Below are 19,810 nucleotides of genomic sequence, written 5' to 3'. Positions count from 1 at the left end.
CAGTAGCCAAAATATATGTTATAAGAAAACCGCATTAAAGAATGATGATGCTATTTCCAGGCTATTTATAGTTATAGATCCACATCCTTCTAATGCCCAGTGCTTGGTTCAATTGCTTTATCCCAATATTCTTAATTAATGATCACAGTTCATTTTTAATGAGAATAAACATTTGATTTAGTAGTATAAGGCCAAAGAATTATGAGTAATTGAAATTGTCAACATTGGGATAAAATGCAAGATAAACACTATACAATTTTTACAGTATGTAGCAAACTGACCAAACAATTTAAAGCAATAAGTTATATTCCTAAATTAATTTTAATTACTAAACAATATTTAAGTAGTGAAAAGATTTTTCTTATTACTGGACAACCCCTCAAATGGAATGCTATAGAGGAAAATTAAAATCTAAATTATGGAGTTAAAGTATATAATCTTTATGGTCTCTTATAATCCTGGGATTCTAGAAAATAAGAATTTCAAAGAATTCTTTGATCTACAAACAACAAGCATAATGATTTAAAGAAGCTGAAAAAAAAAAAGGTAATGATTTGTGCACAACTCTGATCTTGGTCATACATATATTTAAATCTTTTTCAAAGTGAATATTTGGGATTTAACAAAAAGCATATCAAAAAAGGAAAAATGTCTCTTCTGCCCACACAGTTATGGATTTAAGCAAGAAAAAACATAAATAAAATGAAATATATTATTTGGGTAAAGAAAAAAACATAATTCTAAGTTTCAGTTGTTTTATAAATAGTTCTTTGAATTCACCCATTGATAAGTCTTTCTAAGCAATAAGTCAGTATCATCCTTTACACACAGTAGACAACATATGTGTGTGTAGGTATATTTGTTTAGCTAAGAGGATTCAAATTAATTTTCTATTTCAAATCCGATAAGCATAACAGAAGAAGTATGTGAAGTAAAACTTTCTGAGTAATGTAGTACATTTTAGCGGTCCTAAATAGGTCATATGAAATCCATGATTCTCTTGGGAAAGAGAAGAAAAATGAGAGAATCAAACCTCTGCAAATAAAATGAGCTAAAATTTTATATTTTTGAAAAGTACATTATACAATGATTTTAAGGAAATCATGTATATTCAGAACTTAACCTTAAGAACCAAACTGTTGACAGTAAGCACCATAAATTCCTCCAAACTGACTCAAACCCAGGACTTATTTTCTAAGAAACTAAGATGAAGAATGCATGTGTGTTTGCAAGAGTGCAAATGTGCAAAATTCACCTTGGAACATTTTTAGTCGCAGTGATCATATAGATGTTTCCCCAAAAAAGATTTGATCAAAGTTTTTGAGACAATAGCCCTATTCCACTACCACCAGTGATAAAATACTTCCCAGCAAAATGTGCTTAGAATTAAGTAGAATCATTTTTTTAAATAAACAGTTAATTTAATACTTGCTAAAACCTTGTATGTAAAACATATATACAAATACAGGAAGAATTATAGTTGATTTATTTTTTAAATTTTTATTGAATGATTTTTAACAGATTCACATTATAAAAGAATATAACTTGTGCTAAATTTCAGCTATTTTCAACACCATTTACAAAATCACTTTTTAACATAATCTAATCATGTATTCCTTTGCATACTAGTCAAGGGTATAACTTCCCCTTATTACGGAAAATAATAACAAGTAAAATAAATTGGAACTCAGGCAGAATCAATGACTTGGGTGTGTCCCAAGAGAAGAGTGTGTACCCTAGACAGTACCAGGAAGAGCAGCCCAGAAATAAGGTCTGCAACTCCTGAATTTTATAGTGCACTCAATTACAAATCATTAAAACGCTTTAAACATAATGGCCTGAACTAAACCGCTTGTACAACCATTCAGCAAATATCTGATCATTCAAGAAATATGTATTGAGTGTCTACTCTGTGTTTTGCCCCATGGCAGCCACTGGACTCTGTCTGCTGAGGCCGCCATGATGGCCCGAGTGTGTGCACCGCCTTGGTCCCTAATGAAAATGATCTGAACTTTCTTTTAAAAATTATATTCATAAATTATACTCATTTTGTTAAAAGGACATATCCAAAATCGCTAATCAGAGAATTCACCAAAATAATATGTCTATGGCCCTATTAAGAAAAGCGAACTTTGTCAAGGGGAAGAAAGGCTTTCTCTTAAAAAGGACGATAGAATTCCTTGTCTCAAACTGTAACACCTCATTCATAGGAGACTGTGTAGCTGTATAAAAAGATGTGGCTTTCAACACCTGATCATTTATTAACTTTGGGACTGTCTTCCTACGCATACTTGAAAAGTCCATGTTTTGAATACTAGTTAAGTAAAAACTTGAGATCTTAAAATGTCTCAGTTTCCCTGTTTTTAAATTAGATTTATTTCATAGAACAAAGTAGTTCTCCCATAAATAATAACACTTCAGTTGGTATTCTTTTAAAGCAGTAAAACAGTTAATAGTTTTGTTTATAAAGCTTGCTGTTCATTGTAATTCTTAAAAAAAAAAAGAAAGAAAGAAAGAAAAAAAACCCTAAAGTTTCTCAGACCCAATGGAAAACACAATATAAACATGGAGGGCATGAGCTGAATGGGTCTACCTCAGAGTAGTACAAACTGTGTTATAACTGTCTCAAACTTAATTCTACTCGTGTTACTGCCCCCTCTGTATATGCAGTTTCACATTTAATACACAACCGGCACCCTATTAGCCTCTTCTTAGAGTAGGACCCTGAGAGTTAGTCCATTGAGAAATCACATATTATTTATGATACCAGCTTGAAATTCTAAAGAGTGTCTAATCTTTAACAAGGCAGAAAGAAACAAAAATTTTCCCACCAATGAAACTTATCACCATGTAAGGAAGAATATATACTTGGCATTGAAGTGTCCATCTAATTGTAGGATGTGTACCTACACCTTTTTAAAATGTATGAAAAGCTCCTAATTTTGAAAAAATAAACATGTTGAAATACTATTGATAGGGTTCAAGTCCAAGCAAAACCTATGAAGTGGTCTTTACTCGAGTAATCAGAACTAGTTTTCTCTGCGATGTAGGTCATCCACAACCTCGTTTCAGGTATCCGTTAGCCGTAGGTGCAACTGGCGTCATCCCCGTGCATCCAGAGGCAGATCTGGGCGTACTTGAGGGGCGTGATGCGCACGGCCACGTTGTAGTCCTTCTGAACACCGTTTATGTCCACCCACTGGTGGCCGGAATAGACCGCAATGATTTTGCGTTTCCATCTCTTTCTGTCTGGATCTTTCAGACGCAGATAGACCCCAGAGCCAGTGGAGCCCGACTCGGCATCGCAGTATTGATAGAGAAGATCATTGGATTCATCGGACACACTGCAAAACCGGTAGACTAACTGATCTGCCCTGTCGTGATCAAATCCTGAGAAGTGGATCATCCCGCCTGGCAGCTTCTTGATGGTGGGACTGATTCCCAGCTCCATGTATTTCTTTTTGTGAGCACGCTTCAGCTCCAGAAGGGCGTAGTCATAATCCAAGGCCGCGTCTCCCCTCCCTCCTCTAGCCCAGCCTTTGGGGATGTGGGTGTTCTTGACCCGGGTCCACTGGAAGGAGGGCATCCCGTCAGCAGCTCTCTGACCCCGAGCAGATTCCTTTCTCCTTCTTCCGGCCTTGGCTCTCTCCTTCAGACTCTCTCTGCTACCCTCTCTTCCATCACCACCCCTTGCTTCCCTCCTGCTCCTCCTAGAACCTCTGTGTTTCTTGCCACTGCCTTTATTTCTCATCTTCAACAACCCTACCCTTAGCTTTTTGCTGCCTTTGATGTAGTCGTTTCCATCGTGGACACAATGCGCAGCTGTTAAGACGTGGTTGGGGGAGACGAGGGTACCACTGCAGCCCGTGGAGAGCTTCACGGCCGTATTGAAAGGGAAATTGGTTAAGAATCTCTTGTCCAAGATGCTGAACCTGCTGTCAGTGCCGTACACGTGTCTCCTTCTCCTCACAGGTGCTCCCTGTGCAGTGAGATTTTCATGTGGCTCGGGGACCCAACCTTGAACTTTCACTCTGGTCAAGGTTCGGGTGCCGTTCTCAAAGACAGTCTCATATGAGAGAGAGTCTTCCAGGTCAGAAAGGTTGGGAGCCGGGAGTTCTTTCTGGCATTCGATGCCACACGCTTGATTTAACACCATCTTAGCGTCTGCTTCAAAGGTGGGGCTGGTGAGATGGAAGGTCCTTTCACTGACAAGCCGGGGTATTTTTCTCAAGTGCCACATAAAATCCCGTTCCATTTCAGATCCATCGATGGGAGTCCGCCCAAGGGTGAAAAGTATCAACCAAAACAGCGTCGTTTCCATTTTGTTCTTCTACGTTGTCCTTTAAGATAGAAGGAGAAGCTTTATAATGGTTTCTTTTAAAATATGTTACTTATCATTCATTTAGGTCTTGGGTCCTAAATGTAGCTTCACCACAAATAGGAGCCCGTATTTTCACTGTACTTAGATTTTACTGAGGTTAGGTGAACACCCTACTAAGTAGGCTCATACGGACATCCAAAATCAGTAAATTGTTTTCACTCAGACGTCCCTCCACCAGCCCTAATCCCCGTGCATCCTACCCCCATCTGCCATCTCCCTCTCTTTCTCCCCTCTTGCAACCCAACACATGGGAGAATAAGAAGGGATGGCAAACTGGGGTCCTCTGTTGCATAAGCCACACCATCTTCCTTCCAAGGTCTCCTACAACCTTATCTCCAGATGATTTAGAAATAAAGATAACAGCAGATGTCCGGCCCTTTCCCTGAACGTAGCTTCTTAATAAAAGCAGGGATCACAAATTCCTCATCTCTAGAATGTAAATGGCTAGCACAGAGCTCAAAAAAAGCACTCACTGGAATACAATGAATTTCCCTTAATCACAGCTTGCAGACCAAGCTGATTGATGGTGCAATTAAAATCATAGGATAATATTCTCAAATATTCAGTAGAGATTTTAGAAGTAAATAAATGGGCTCCTCTGCTATTGACCTGCTTTGATTTTTACAAGCAGAACCCCTAATCATAAAAAGAAAATACACAGCACAGGCCCTTTTATCCGAAAATAAGAAAAATGTACCCTGTCCTTTTTTTAAACAAAACTGTGCTTGGAACTACCACCTAAGCAAAGCACCACACAAAAATACTTTATAGTGGCATTTTACTTTATATTAAAATTGTAAGAATTTATGGAGCACAGGCGATGGTTATGCATTTGCTACTTGGGGGAACATGATCACGATGAAATATAGTCCCTTTCATCCTGGGTCTCTCATCTGAACACTATTTAAATTGTATAATACCTCTTCTACTGTTTACATCTTCTTGCCTTCATTTCCTGCTCCTCTAGGTTCACTGGTATGTAAATCTATTCCTAGAACTGATGTTTGTCAGTTGTTGCTTGGTGAGAGTTGAGGGGGAGTAGCAGTCTTTGGAGCAGCAATTTGGAAATTTGTAAGCTGCGTTCCAAGTTGTTTTTAACTAATAGTTAAAATATCCAGGCTTAGCAAATGATTTGCACTGTGTACAAAGCAGAGGCGGTTCAAGGTTAGATTATTCCTACAATACCTTCACTCTCAAGGCTTTCTCATAAGCTTTCTTTTGCTTATCAAAGAAAAGAAAGCTAATAAGGAATGTCAGGAATGGCCCACAAAGCAGGGTACACCCATAAGATCCTGGGAGCTGGCAGGAAAAGCAAAAGTTGTCTCTGATTCAGAGCCGAATATGGGCATCTCTTGACACAGCAGAGTTCATTTGGCCATATACAAGTACAGAATTTTATTAACAAACTAATAACATTCTTTTGATAAAACAAAAACATATACTACATTAACCTCTTTGTTATTTAAACATGATCTATTCATCAAAACATGACATAATTAATTTGAATGATCATACATTGGAACATGTTAAGCAAGTTTAGAATAATCTTTACCATGACTTGGCATCAGCAAAATTACGTAGAAGTTTTGCAATTTCCATTTTTTTCCATTTGCTCACAGTTGAATGCTAAGTAATGGTGATTCTGGTTAATATGAGTATTGTTTGCTGAATAGCTTGTACTTTATTTTGGAGACAGGGCATTCTTCTATAGACTGATGGATATTGTCCAAAAAATCAGTAAACAATATACTTGAGAAAAAAATCCACACTTATGTCACAATATTTTCTAATCATTACCATGGCAAATTTGACTTTACACAAAGCAGTAATTATATCAGTAATGATTTTGTTGAACCACTTAGTATTTTCTTTTGTTGCCTTTTGTGCAATTTTCATAATGAGTATTTCATCCATTTTATTTAATTGGATTGGAATGACAAAGGCTAACAACTCAGTAACTCTACTGAGACCCTGAAATTGTATGTTTAACTGGGTGGTTCCCAAGATGAAAAGTTGTGTCTTTCCAAAAAAAAAAAAAGCTAAAATCAGAGTTATTTGCTGCCTCTTAGTTTATCAACAGGCCATAATAGATGATTAAAAAAAGATGTATACATATCTTTTTATCTACTTGATTCTTAGCAAAATTTCAACCAAGGGAGTTTTTTGATGTGGGAAACAAAACTTTTAAAAATCGATTTTTTTATTTAGCCCTATGTGATAACAGCTGTTCATTATGTACTTAATATACGATTACAGCAAAGACTGAGAATCAGCCAATTACCCACATTAAAAAATACACAGGATCACTTTGTACATTTTAACACTTGGTAATAATGATCTGTGCAGTAATAAATGTGTGAAAGGCATTCCTAGGCAAAAGAGAGAACGTCAAAATCATGGTGTTGTGGTATTGCTTCCACAGTTAGGTTTTGTTTTTCGGATTTGGGTTTGTTTTTTTTTTTTTTCCAGTGTTGTTTAATTTAGTCTTGCAAATTTTTAGCTAGTTAGGATTTAGATAGGCAGAACGCAAATATTAAATTATAACAGACCAGATGGTGTTTTACTATACAAATAATTGACCTAGAATATGAATCTCAAATTTAGAAGTTCCTTTATTCTTTACCAAATAAAACATGTGCCCTGTGCATTAATTCTGTAGTCAGACTTTTAAGAAAGTCCCATGTAATGGTTAGTTTTATGTGTCAACTTGACTGGGCCACAGGGTGCCCAGATATTTGGTCAAATATTATTCTGGGTGTGTCTGGGAGGGTGTCTCTGGATGATATTAACATTCGAATTGGTAGACTGAGTAAAGCAGATTGCTCTCCCTAATGTGGGTGGGCCTCATCCAATCAGCTGAAGACCTACATAGAACAAAAAGGCTGACCCTCCTGTGAGTGATGGGGAACTCCTTCTGCCTGACTGCTTTGAGCGGGGAAATTGGTTTTTTTCCTGCCTTTGGATTCAAAATGAATTTTGAATAAGATTTTGTTAGTAAGATTTTGTTAGTAGGATTCTGTACTTGTGAGTGGCAAAATAAACTGTGTCACATCAAGGGATTCCCAGGTTGTAGTTCCCAAACCAGCAGTGTCAGCAGCCCCTAGGAACTTGTTAAAAATGCTAATTCTCAGGGCCCAACCCAGACCTACTGTTCAAAACTCTCCAGGAGGGGTGTGGGTTCCCAGCTAGGCATGTTGTACACAGCCCTCCAGGCAGTTCTGATACTCAGTACTGTTTCAGAACCACTGCAGCAGCCAAGGTCCTGGTGTAGCAGCTTAAGCCCCTCCCAGAAGGTGGACTTTCCAGGGATGATTGCTTCACCAGGTTTCAAAGGACCTCTGCTTCATCTCTGTGTACAAAATAAATTTATTCTAAACTTTGCTCTTTTACTATGTCAGCAACTGTTAATATTGAATGGTTCCACCTTTAATAGGAAAAAAAACATACTTTTACATAAGTGATTCAATAATACTTCTGAAAAGATTCAAATTCAGTAGGCTTGTATGTAACGCCTCTGATGCTACAGATGCTACAGATGATGCAAGAGTGTTACTTGGCCAGCCCTGTCTGGTGCCCTTTGAGGGACTCAGCTGCAATGCAGCCCAGGAATAAAAGCCATGCCCACATCTATCCTTGGGCACGGGAAGGGCAGAGCCTTGTCATATGACCTCAGAATCACAGTAATAAAGGACATGGATTTAGTAAGCCTGTCTAATTTGGCCTGTAATTTCAAATTGGACAAATGTCTCAGGACACTTTCTTTTGGGAAATCTAAGTTTGCCTTGTGGTAAAACGTCAGTGTAACGTAAATGATAGCTCTTGCTGATAGAGCAAGCCATGGTTCAGTGGATACATCTATAGACGCCTGTCATCCAAAAAGCACTAACTAAAGAGACACGGTCCCAGCTGGTGGAGCAGTTATAGTATTTTGAAAGCTTTAATGTCCCATGTCTTCCCTCATTCTCCTCCTTTTTCCTGTCTTCCATTATAATTGTGACCTTCCCTGTCACTTTCCAGATGGCTTGGATTTGGGGCTTCAAATTCCAATTTTGGTTAATGAAAGTGAGGTTGCAGTCATGGCTCTCACCACGAGTCAGTGTACACATAGTTGATTATGGGTTGGACCATGAAGACGAACGGAAGGGAAGAGAATTAGGCAGGAAGCAAGAATACCAGGATTTATAGATGAATTCTTGCTGATGAAGCAGATATTAGTCCACATTTCTACCTGGTCTACTATTAACAGAAATGACCACCCGTAACTACAAGAGATAACTTGCTATTGCTTTTGTTTGGTTGCTTGCTTATGCTTTCTTAGAAATGTGAATGCTGATAGTATTTAGAATATTTGGGTGTCTCTACCAGCATAGTGGTTACAAGGGCAGACCAAGGAGTAAGAAGACTTGGGTTAAGTGTCATCTTTACCACTTATTAGGCAACTGAATATGGGCAGTTTATTAAGTTCAATTAGGTTTCCATTTCCTTATCTGCAAAGTGAAGATAATAGTAATCTCAACTTCATAACGTAATTGTGAGAATTAAATAAGTTGATATATGCAAAGAATTACCACTGAGCCCAGAGCATAGACACAATCAATAATAAGTTCTTTTATAGTTATTATTCTACCTTAGTGGGTGAATTAATATCACTTTAAAACAATTCATTATATAAGGCAAAGTTATAGCACTTTTAGTTTTCTAGAAAGTCAATTTTACACTCAAATATTTTTATTTCAGTATAGTTTCTGACACACTCTCAAACTCCATTTTTCTTTGCTTTGTTTTTTGTTCAAGGACAGCTTCACTTTAGAGACTTCCCAAATGAATGCTTTCCTAATTACTCATTTCTATGAATATCTGTGGCTTTGTAATATATTTTTCTCATTGCTATTAAACTTCAGTGTGACTAAACCTTACCCAGCCACAGAACACTTGAATTGCATTTCCCGTGTCTTATTTTTAGCCTGAATCTACCCTAAGAATTCTGGAACTGCAACAGGCCCTCAGCCTAAAAAGAAACAGTCAGTGTCAGAATAATTACTCTAAGGGAGCGAATTACAGTGAAAGAAAAACCTAACTTTTTGATTGAGTCATCTAGAGTGTATAGAATTTTACTATGGCATGATGTAATTACATTCTCAGGCTCAGTTTCTCTTTTGTTTTTTGGTTTGTTACCCTTTAAAGTTTATATTTTAACTTATGTCAGGCAGACGAAAGAAAGATTAGATGATCTTGCTGTATTAAATGTTTTGAATGAACTATTTTTCTTGTAAATGAACATGAGCTGATTTACCATCCAGAATCTGCACCAGGTGATAGAGTCACACTTACTTTGGCCCTTCTTTTCACCTGGTCCCTCGTAATGGACAGTGAAGTAGTTGCCCAAGTTCATGTGTATAGTATGCTGCCTTGGATCATAATTTTGCATTACTCTGTCAAACACTTTCTTGGGGGCTGATACGGGTCAGGGACCACTCAGATCAATGGCCTCATAGGGCCAACACCAACTTCTACCTTAATGTATATTAGGACACAGAAATGACTGCATAACCACTTTTGACAACTTGCCTGTCCTTTATTTAGCCATTCATGATCCCAGCCACTCACCTCTCCCAGCGTCACTGCCTACATTTACACATGTGCACGAATGTGAAAACATGTTCCAGCTATCTCCCTCCTCCTCCACGTTCACCCTCTACCTGCTCGGTCAAGACTGACGCACAACAGGCAGACATTGCGGTCTGGACCAGATACTCTCTGTATCTGCAGAGAGAAGTGCTGGCTTAGGCAAAAGGCCAGGGCAGGAGAGGAGGAACATTACTAGTGAGAGCAGACAGGTGGAAAGCGAGCATTAAATGGGTCAGGTTTGGGAGAACACTTGTCAAACTTTGAGTCACTTTCGCAAATTGGGAGCAGATGCAGAGGAGAATAGGTATTTTATAAAGTTCGGTTCCCAGCGCACTTGAAGCCCCCAGTGAATGTCAGTCACTAACTGGAGCACTGAAATGGAGGCAACATTTGGGCTAAAAAGTGTGGGATCAGTATGACGAGAAAGTAATAGTGTTAGTGACGTGACCAAGAGGGACAGTGAGAGCTGGGGTGCGTCAGTGACGGTGGTGTCAGCGGGCTTTGAAGCCAAACCAGCTGAAGTCCACTTGCAACTTCTCAGCAGTATGAGTTTGTGAAGGTCACAATCTCTCCAAACGTTACTTTCTACGTTGGTTCAACAGGGATAATGTTTTGGAGTATTTTTGTGAGACACTAGTATGATATATTTATAAATACAGTGCCCAGAGCACAGTAAGCCCTCAGCAAATGGCAGCAATTATTATTAGAAGCATCAAAGAATAGGGGTCAAGACCTACGTAGGTATTTATAAGGGATTTCATGCATCTCTGACTGCTGTGGACTTCATTCACTGTGGTACGCCAAGTACAGGCAGATCTCGTTTCATTGTACTTTACTGCACTTCGTAGATAATGTGTTTTTTACAAACAGAGGGTTTGTGGCAACTCTTTGTTGAGCAAGTCTATCAGCGCCATTCTTCCAAGAGCATTTGCTCACTTCGTGTCTCTGCGTCACATTTTGGTAATCCCTTTTCATTATTATTATATTTGTTATGGTGATCTGTGATTGGTGATCTTTGATGTTATTTTTGTAATTTTTTCAGGGGGGGGTCACAAACCACACCCATATAAGAGGGTGAACTTAAGTATTGTGTGTGATCTGACTGCTCCACTCACTGGCACTCTCCCCATCTCTCTCCCTCTCCTTGGGCCTCCCTGTTCCCTGAGACATAACAGTATTGAAATTAGGCCACTTAATAACCCTACAATGGCCTCTACGTATTCAAGTGAAAGGAAGAGTTGTACGTCTCTCACTTTAAATCAAAAGCTAGAAGAGAAGAAGACATGTGGAGAGCCGAGATAGGCTGAAAGCTAGGCTTCTGCACCAGTTAGCCAAGTTGTGAATGCAAAGAAGTTCTTGAAGGGAAGTAAAAGAGCTACTCCAGTGAACACACAAATGATAAGAAAGCAAAAGAGCCTTATTACTGATGATGGAGAAAGTTTCAATGGTGTGGATAGAAGATCAAACCAGCCACACATTCTTTTAGGCCAAAGCCTAATCCAGAGCAAGGCCCTAACTCACTTCAGTCCTTTGAAGGCTGAGAGAAGTGAGGAGGATGCAGAAGAAAATCTGAAGCTAGCAGAGGCTGGTCCATGAGGTTTAAGGAAAGAAGCCATCTTCATAACAGAAAAGCACCAGGTGACGCAGCAAGTGCTGGTGTAGAAGCTGCAGCAAGTTATCCAGAAGGTCTAGCTAAGAGAATTCATGAAGGTGGCTACATTAAACAACAGATTTCCAATGTAGATAAAACGGCCTTCGATTGGAAGAAGATGCTATTGGACTTTCACAACTAGAAAGATGTCAGTGCCTGGCTTCAGAGCTTCAAAAGACAGGCTGGCCCTCTTGTTAGGTGCTAATGCAGCTGGTGACTTTAAGCTGAAGCTAATGCTCATTTACCATCCTGAAAATTCTATAGCCCTTAAGAATTATGCTAAATCTACTCTGCCTGTGCTCTAGCAATGGAACAACAAAACCTGGATGACAGTACCTTTCTTTACAACATAGTTTACTGAATATTTCAAGCCCACTGTTGAGACCTACTGCTCAGAAAAAAAAGATTCCTTTCAAAATCTGACTGCTCACTGATTTTGAATTTTGAGAACTGTAATTTATATTTTCTTTCTTTTTTAATATTTATTTATTTTTTATTTTTTGCTGCGCCGGGTATAGTTGTGCAGGATCTTTCGTTGCAGCGCGCTGGCTTCTCTCTAGTTGTGGCTCGTGGACTTAGTTGACCCGCCGCATGTGGAATCTTAGTTCCCCAACCAAGGATCTAACCTGCATCCCCTGCATTGGAAGGCGGATTCTTAACCACTGGACCGCCAGGGAAGTCCCTATATTTTCTTTGATAATACACAGATGTTTTGAGATGAACTGATTCTAAGTAACTGAATCTAATTAAAATGGACTCTTAACCCAGAAAAAAATATGTTACTGCTCACTGACAATGCACCTGGTCACCCAAGAGCTCTGAGGGAGATCTACCATGAGATTCATGTTGTTTTCATGCCTGCTAACACAACATCTGTTCTGCAGTCCATGGATCAGGAGTCATTTTGACTTTCAAGTCTTATTATTTAAGAAATACATTTCATAAAGCTACAGCTGCCACAGATAGTAATTCATCTGATGGATCTGGGCAAAGTTAGTTGAAAAATTTTGGAAAGAAGACACTATCGTAGATGCCATTAAGAACATTCATGAGTCACAGAGGTCAAAACATTAACATTCACATGAGTTTGGAAGAAGTTGATTCTCATGGATGACTTTGAGGGGTTCAAGACTTCAGAAGAGGAAGTAACTGCAGGTGTCATGGAAGCAGCATGAGAACTAGAATTAGAGGTGGAGCCTGAAGATGTGACTGAATTACTGCAATTTCATGATAACACTATAATAGACGAGGAGTTGCTTCTTATGGGTGAGCAAAGAACGTAGTTTCTTGAGATGCCATCTACTCCTGGGGAAGATGCTGTGAAGATTGTTGAAATGACAACAAAGGATTTAGAATGTAACATAAACTTAGTTGATAAAGCAGCTCAAGAAAGAAGTTCCGTGGGGGAAGTGCTATCAAACAGCATTGCATGCTACAGAGAAATCGTTCATAAAGGAAGGGTCCATCGATGCAGCAAACTTCATTAGTGTCTTAATATTAAGAAACTGCCACGGCCGCCCCAGTCTTCAGCAGCCACTGCCCTGCTCAGTCAGCAGCCATCAACATCGAGGCAAGACCCTCCACCAGCAAAACGGTTATGACTTGCTGAAGCTCAGATGATGGTTAGCATTCTTTAGCAACAAAGTGTGTGTTCAATTGTTGTATACATTGTTTTTTAGACATAATGCTATTGCACAGTTAGTAGACTACAGTAACTTTTATATACACTGGGAAAACCCCAGAAATCACGAGACACTTTACTGCAATAGCCGCTTTATTGCAATGGTCTGGAAATGAAGCCACAGTATTTCCAAGTTATGCCTGTAACACATCCTAATCCCCAGATTAGGATGTGACTATGACACATCCTAATGTGTCACATGTGACTGTGTTCCTGACTTGGTAAAAGAGACTTTGCAAATGTGAATTAGTTAAGGATTGTGTGATGAGGAGATTAGCTCGGGTTACCCAGGTGAGCCCAATGTAATCACAGGAATCCTTCTGAGAAGGAGGCGGGAGGGTCAAGAACGAGAAGGATCTGTGAAGATGGAGGCAGAGGTCAGAGGCAGGCAGGACCACGAGCTACAAAATGCGGGTGGCCTCTAGAACCTGAAAAGGTAAGGAGACATTCTCTGCTGGAACTTACAGGGAAAAAGGCAACCCTGCTTACCCTCTCTGGACTTCTGGCCTCCAGAACTATAGGATACTCTGTTAAGTCACGAAGGTTTTGGTAATTTGTTACAGCAGCGATAGCAATATACTTAGAAAGGTAAAAACCTAGTTTTTAAAACTGTCTGCCCTGGATGTTTGGAAAGAAAGAAGTAGTGGGGTGTGATGTAAGGGGGAAAAGAATGTTTGGTTCAGAGACTTAAACATAAATGAAAATGTTCATTTTTAGGAAAATTATACAGACACACCACTTGAGAGCTAAAATCAGAAGATCGTGATAAAACATTCCGGTAGCATGCAGCAGTACTGCTAGGGAGAATCAAGAATTGGAACAGGATAGATAAATGTGTTTATTCGACAAATACACACAATGTTTACAGTGCTGTGCATCATTTCATAAGCCTCTTGCCTTGCTTATGAAACTCTGTGATAAGTCCTCCTTAGCCACTGAGTTGGACTAGAAAATTTCTGAGATCTCTTTTAGCTCTACAGTCCTAGATTAAATCACAAATGAAAAAAACACGAGTTAACTTACGCATCACTGAGCCTCAAGCCGCTTCAATTCCTAGTCCCGGGTGAGGGGAGGGGTTGGGGGGGAGGTGGATAGGAACTTGCCTGCTATCCCTATTTCTACCACTAGATGGCGAAGCTAGCCTGGTGATGCCCAATCCAAAATCCCACACTTCAGATGGTTTACGTTCCTTGAGGTACAAAATCGAATTTATTTTAAAAGTACGTAGGATTCATGGGAGGGAGAGAAGTCTAACTGGCTAACAATATACTAGATGGTTATCACATGGAATTGATCACATTTAGAAAACCCACCTCCAGGCCACAGAGCCCATCCGGATGAGCTGAGGGCTGATAATGCTGTCTACAGCCAGACGGTTTTCTGGCAGGTGGTTTCCCCAAACCATTGTGGTGCCAGCACACTTCCACTATGACCTCCAGTGCTGCTAAATAGTCCCCCAAATGTGCTGCAGTTCATTTCAACAGGAAGAAAAATCTTCAGCCTGTCAAATATTTCCCATGTCTATCAAATACTTAATAATTCACTTCCAAAGGGTAAGCTCTCCACTGATTCTATGCTGAAAATAAATGGCAAGGAAGTTCATTGACAATGTGCCAATTGCTATTCAAAATATCATACCTTAGCAATATCTTCAGGTTTAGTTTCAGGAATGAGACAGAGTAATGTCTGCCTGAAAAGTTTAGCAGTAGTGGAGGGAAAGGAAGATGGTAAAGTTACACAGTTGATTACTTTACAGTAACCCACAACTTCTGTTTCTCATCATAATAAAAAAATAAAACTTCCCTTTGTTTTTTAAGCTATTTTTCCAGGACCTGTATATTTCAATTTGTGCAATGGATATGCTGTGTGTAAATCAGATTTGGGGTGAATGGCACTGAGGGAGCCCCAAGGGAACCCTCTGCTGGCTCTCTCATCCACTGACATAGGAAATGCACAGCGTATGGCTCCTGACTTATTTTTTATCTTGCAAGTTGGCCTTGGAAAGAGAAGAATATCTGGAACTGTATTAGGTTTGCTACTCTTCAGGCTTTAAAGCATCTTATGATCACTGTGTTTCTAGCTAAGCAAACATCTGTTAAAGCTTGTGAAGCTTTTGAAAAAAATTTTAGTTAAGCAAAGTCATAAAATAATAACCTTCATACTTTGCTGTTTCCAATCTCTCATCTCAGATTTCTCAAGTGCAAAGTTAACCCAGGCGAGATAGCTTCAGCCTCCAAAATTCTGAGTCTGATCCCGCTGTTAAAATGCAAAGCGCTTGCCTTGGATAGTTGAGCACTGGGCAGAGAAAGGTAAGTAATGAACTCAACAGGGGAAATTAACTCACATTAGCAATTGACTACTTTAACATAATAAGCACATTCTATGTGCCAGGCACTAGGCTAAACAATCTCACATTTGAAAACACGAAAAAGATTCTTAAAAGTGTGCGGGTTTCCGAGCTGTCTGGAGGAAAAACAGGAAGAGTATCCACATCCAACCTCTTCTCACGTTAAAGGAGCTCTTCTAGTTATTTCCTAATAAACATAAAATTCCATATGATGCTCACACACTACTTTCAAGCCTAGATGTCTTATTTGGCTGGAATTTTAACCTTCCCTCTTCTAAATTATATACCAGATCCTAAGTAAGCATAATTCTCCAAGCAGCAAAATACGACTTTTATAACTCTCTGTGGAGACAAATGCACTTGAGATAAAATGAGAATTTCAGAAGTGAGAAGAGTTAATAGAAGGGAAAAAAAACACCTAGACAGGATATGCAGCTTCTTTCGAATCAATGACAGTGTAAAAAGGTCAGAGGAATCAGGCAGGAAGTGTTTCTACAACTTTTCAAAGACTTTTATGATAGAAAATTTCCAAAGTACAGGGAAAGCTAGAAAGTAGAAAATTACAACCCTACATGCCCGTCATCCCGCGGCAACAATTACCAACATTTTGACAATCTTGTCTCACTCAGTTGTCTTCCCCCACCTTTTTTTTTTTTTTCCTAGAGTATTTTAAAGCAAGTCCAAGACTTTTCAATTTCATTTCATCTTCTCACTTAAAAAATGTTTTCCGCTGCTTCCTTTGCTGACCTGTGCAGCCAGGTTGATGAGAGAGAGAGATTCCTAGCTTTCATAGTAACTCTGCCAGAGAGGCTTTCAAGGAGACGAGACTTTGCAGGAATGCGTTTTACACCTTTTTCAATGGCATCTGTTAATAATCATAAAAATAAAGAGGGCCCCCTCTGGTAGTGCTTAAGTGGAAAGAATTCCATTTATATTCCAATGCAAATAATTTTACTGTTAATATTAAACGGTGCAGAGGCCAACACAAAGAATTGCCTATTTGGAAGAGTAGCTTCTTTGATGACTTAAAACTGCTAAGTTTGATCCCTATCTTTAGAGCCCTTCAAAGAAGCTCTCCCCGGGTGGGTCCTGCCTTTCTCGGGGGAAACTTCCAGGTTCTAGGGTCTCGCCCTGTCCGGGGCGGGGCGGGGGCGGGGAGGGGTTGGTTTCCATCCTTACCTGCGAAGCTCACTAGGTCCCGGGGGCGCTGCCCTGCTCGAATCAAAGTGCCCCCGAGGCAGTCACCGACGCTGGCGAGGCAGGAGGGCAGGGGTGCAGCTGCCTCGAGCCTCGGGACAAGCCGGAGTCAGAGCCCGGGCGCCCGGCCACCGCCCGCCAGCGCCGCCGGGAGCTCGCGGCTGAGACTGCGGGGAGGCGGGAGGCGAGCTGAGCGCCGCGTCGCGGAGGTGGGCGGGGACCGGGGCGGCCGCCGGGGGCGGGGGGCGGGGGGGAGTGTCGGAGGCGAAGGGAGAGGAGGCGGGCAGGCGGGAGGAGGAGGAGGGGGGTCTGGGGAGGGTTTACGAGGAGGTGCGGGGCGGACCGAGCAGCCTCTCACCCCAGCGCCTCTGCCCGCAGCATTAGGAAAAATTCATGAGTCGGTTCACAAGAGATGTCTGTCCCTGTGCTAGGGTGCATCCCTTAAATAAGGTCAAGAAGATACTCCCAAGTGTGTGCTTGGAGGGGTTGGGGGGGGTGTTCGGGACTGCTTCTTTGAGTGCCGATCCCCCGGCTCTTAGACCCCAGCGTCTAGAAGAACCAGGGGCGTTCCCCCAACCCGATCGCAAGCCTGTCTCCGCCTGGGACGCGCTCTCCACAAAGCAGATCCTGCGTCTCAGGCTCCTGCTGGCGCCCACACCCCAACTGAGGACCTGCGACCTGGCCTTGGGCTGGGATCTGGGTCACCCTGTGAGCATCCCATGCGGCCTCCAGGGGGAGCGCGTTAGTTTCTGTCTGTCCCGAGGCTAGTTGGCTTTCTCTACTTTGGACGAGCATCCTTTAAGATGTTTGCCCACCTCAGTCCCACCAAAATTCTAATCACATCGTTTCTTACTCTCTTTATTCTCCTCCTTAGGAGGGGTGCTCCTTTGGGGTGGGAGCTGCGTAACGAAGGGGACTTCATTTATTCAACATCTACTGATCTTCTACTGGGTGGTAGGTCTGGAGCAAGATGGCACTGATAGAAAAATGAGTTCAAAAACTTGGTGCTGGCCCTCAAGGAAGGAAGATCAAATAAGTGCACAAGTATTTATAACACAAGATCTTAGCATGTCCCATAAGACTTGGCTCAGCAGTGGTTTATTGCATTTCTCAAGTTTTTATTTTTTATTTATTTATTTTTTTTAAGCAATGAGATTAGAACATATATATATATACAGTTTTGTTTCCTGTTTTTCCACGTAGCATTTTCATTTAGGCGCTTACCCATATAATTAAAATCTATTAATAAATTTTATCTGGTATAAAACAATTAGTTCTGAAGCTCTCTGTCTCACCAGTTAGATCATAATCTTCAAATGCATCTCTGAATCACCACCCTCTACCACAAGGGCTGGCACATAACGGCTGCTGATTATGTGCCGAACTTTAAAAGTTTGCTGGTGAAATGGAGTGTGGGGAATTGAGAGAGGAAGCCCAGAACTCAGAATGGGAAGTCCCGTCTGACACTAAATAGCTATGCCCTGGGCCTCAGCCTCTTCATCAGTAAATTGAGCAGGTTGCACTGGAGGAGTTCTACAGTCTGTACTTCTCAAACATTTTTGGGGATTCTAGCACTGCATAAATCCATGAGGATTTAGTGTGGACGCAGGTCTGATTCCTCTAATTCCGTCAGCACCCCTATTGACATCACATAAAGCCAACTTCACTGCTCTCACATTTCCAGGGGCCCCTTCCTGAGCCTTTTGCCCCAAGCCATCTCTTTTCCACCAGTTTTACTGAGATGTAATTGACATGTAATATTGTGTAAATTTAAGAGGTACAATGTGATGATTTGTTACACATATAGCGAAATGTTTACACAACAATGTTAGTTAATACATCCTTTACTTCACATAATTGCCATTTTTAAATTGTTTTTATGGTGAGAACATTAAAGCTTTACGTTCAGAGTAACTTTCACAATACAGTATTGTTAACTATAGTCATCAAGCTGTGCATTAGACCCCTGAAACTTACTCATCTTATAACTGAAAGTTTATGCCCTTTGACCAACTTCTCCCCATTTCCCTCATCCCTCACCGCATTGAGTATTCTTGGCTCTCTTTTCAAATACTGGTTGACTATATATGTGTTGGTTTATTTCTGGGCTCTTGATTCTGTTCCATTGGTATATGCATCTGTTTTTGATGTATAGATATTTAACTAGATTGGTTAAATTTATTTCTAAGTATTTTATTATTTTGGATGTTATTGTAAATGGGATTTTTTTTAAATTTGGTTTTCAGATAGTTCATTGTTTGTGTATAGAAACACAACAGATTTATATAGGTTGATTTTGTATCCTGAAACTTTAGGATAGTTTATTAGGTCTAAGGGTTCTTTGAAGTCTGGAATTTGCTCTGTACTGTACTACTGTATACAAGATAATGTCATCAGCAAACAGAGACAATTTTACTTCTTCCTGTCTGATTCAGATGTCCTTTTTTTTTTCTTGCGCCTAATTACTCTAGCTAAGACTTCCAGTAGTATTACGAACAAGAGTGGTAACAGCCTTTATTATTTATTGCTGTGGGCCTTTATGATGTCGAGGTATGTTCCTTCTATACCCAATTTTTTGAGAGTTTTTATCATGGAAGGATGTTGAATTTCGTTAAACGCTTTTTCTGCGTCTTTTGGAGTGATCATATGATTATTGTCTTTCTATTAATGTAGTGTATCACATTTATTGATTTGCATATGTTGAACCATCCTTGTCTTCCAGGGATAAATCTCACTTGATCATGATGTATGATCCTTTTAATGTGCTCTTGAACTCAGTTTACAAATATTTTATTGAGAATTTTTACATCTGTATTCATTAGGGACATTTACCTGTAGTTTTCTTGTGATATCCTTATCTGGCTTTGGCATCAGGGTAATGCTAGCCTTGTAAAATGAGTTTAGGGGTGTTCTCTCCTCTTCAGT

At 40.2% G+C, this 19,810-nt stretch overlaps 1 protein-coding gene across 1 annotated transcript; it reads right to left on the bottom strand.

The window, feature by feature from the left end:
* Positions 1-1,484: 1,484 nt before the first annotated feature.
* On the bottom strand, positions 1,485-17,066 carry PRSS35 (serine protease 35). The gene is made up of 2 exons (XM_068551690.1): positions 16,868-17,066; positions 1,485-4,340 (listed from the first exon to the last, which is right to left on the bottom strand). Exon 2 carries the CDS (start codon positions 4,319-4,321, stop codon positions 3,080-3,082), a length of 1,242 nt encoding a protein of 413 aa, XP_068407791.1. The 5' UTR covers positions 4,322-4,340; positions 16,868-17,066; the 3' UTR covers positions 1,485-3,079.
* Between the last annotated feature and the right edge of the window lie 2,744 nt (positions 17,067-19,810).

Source organism: Eschrichtius robustus, chromosome 9 (assembly GCF_028021215.1).
Source record: "Eschrichtius robustus isolate mEscRob2 chromosome 9, mEscRob2.pri, whole genome shotgun sequence".
NCBI lineage: Eukaryota > Metazoa > Chordata > Mammalia > Artiodactyla > Eschrichtiidae > Eschrichtius > Eschrichtius robustus.
The sequence above is the reverse complement of the archived record's forward strand: the minus strand, read 5'-3'. Positions and strand labels throughout refer to the sequence as shown.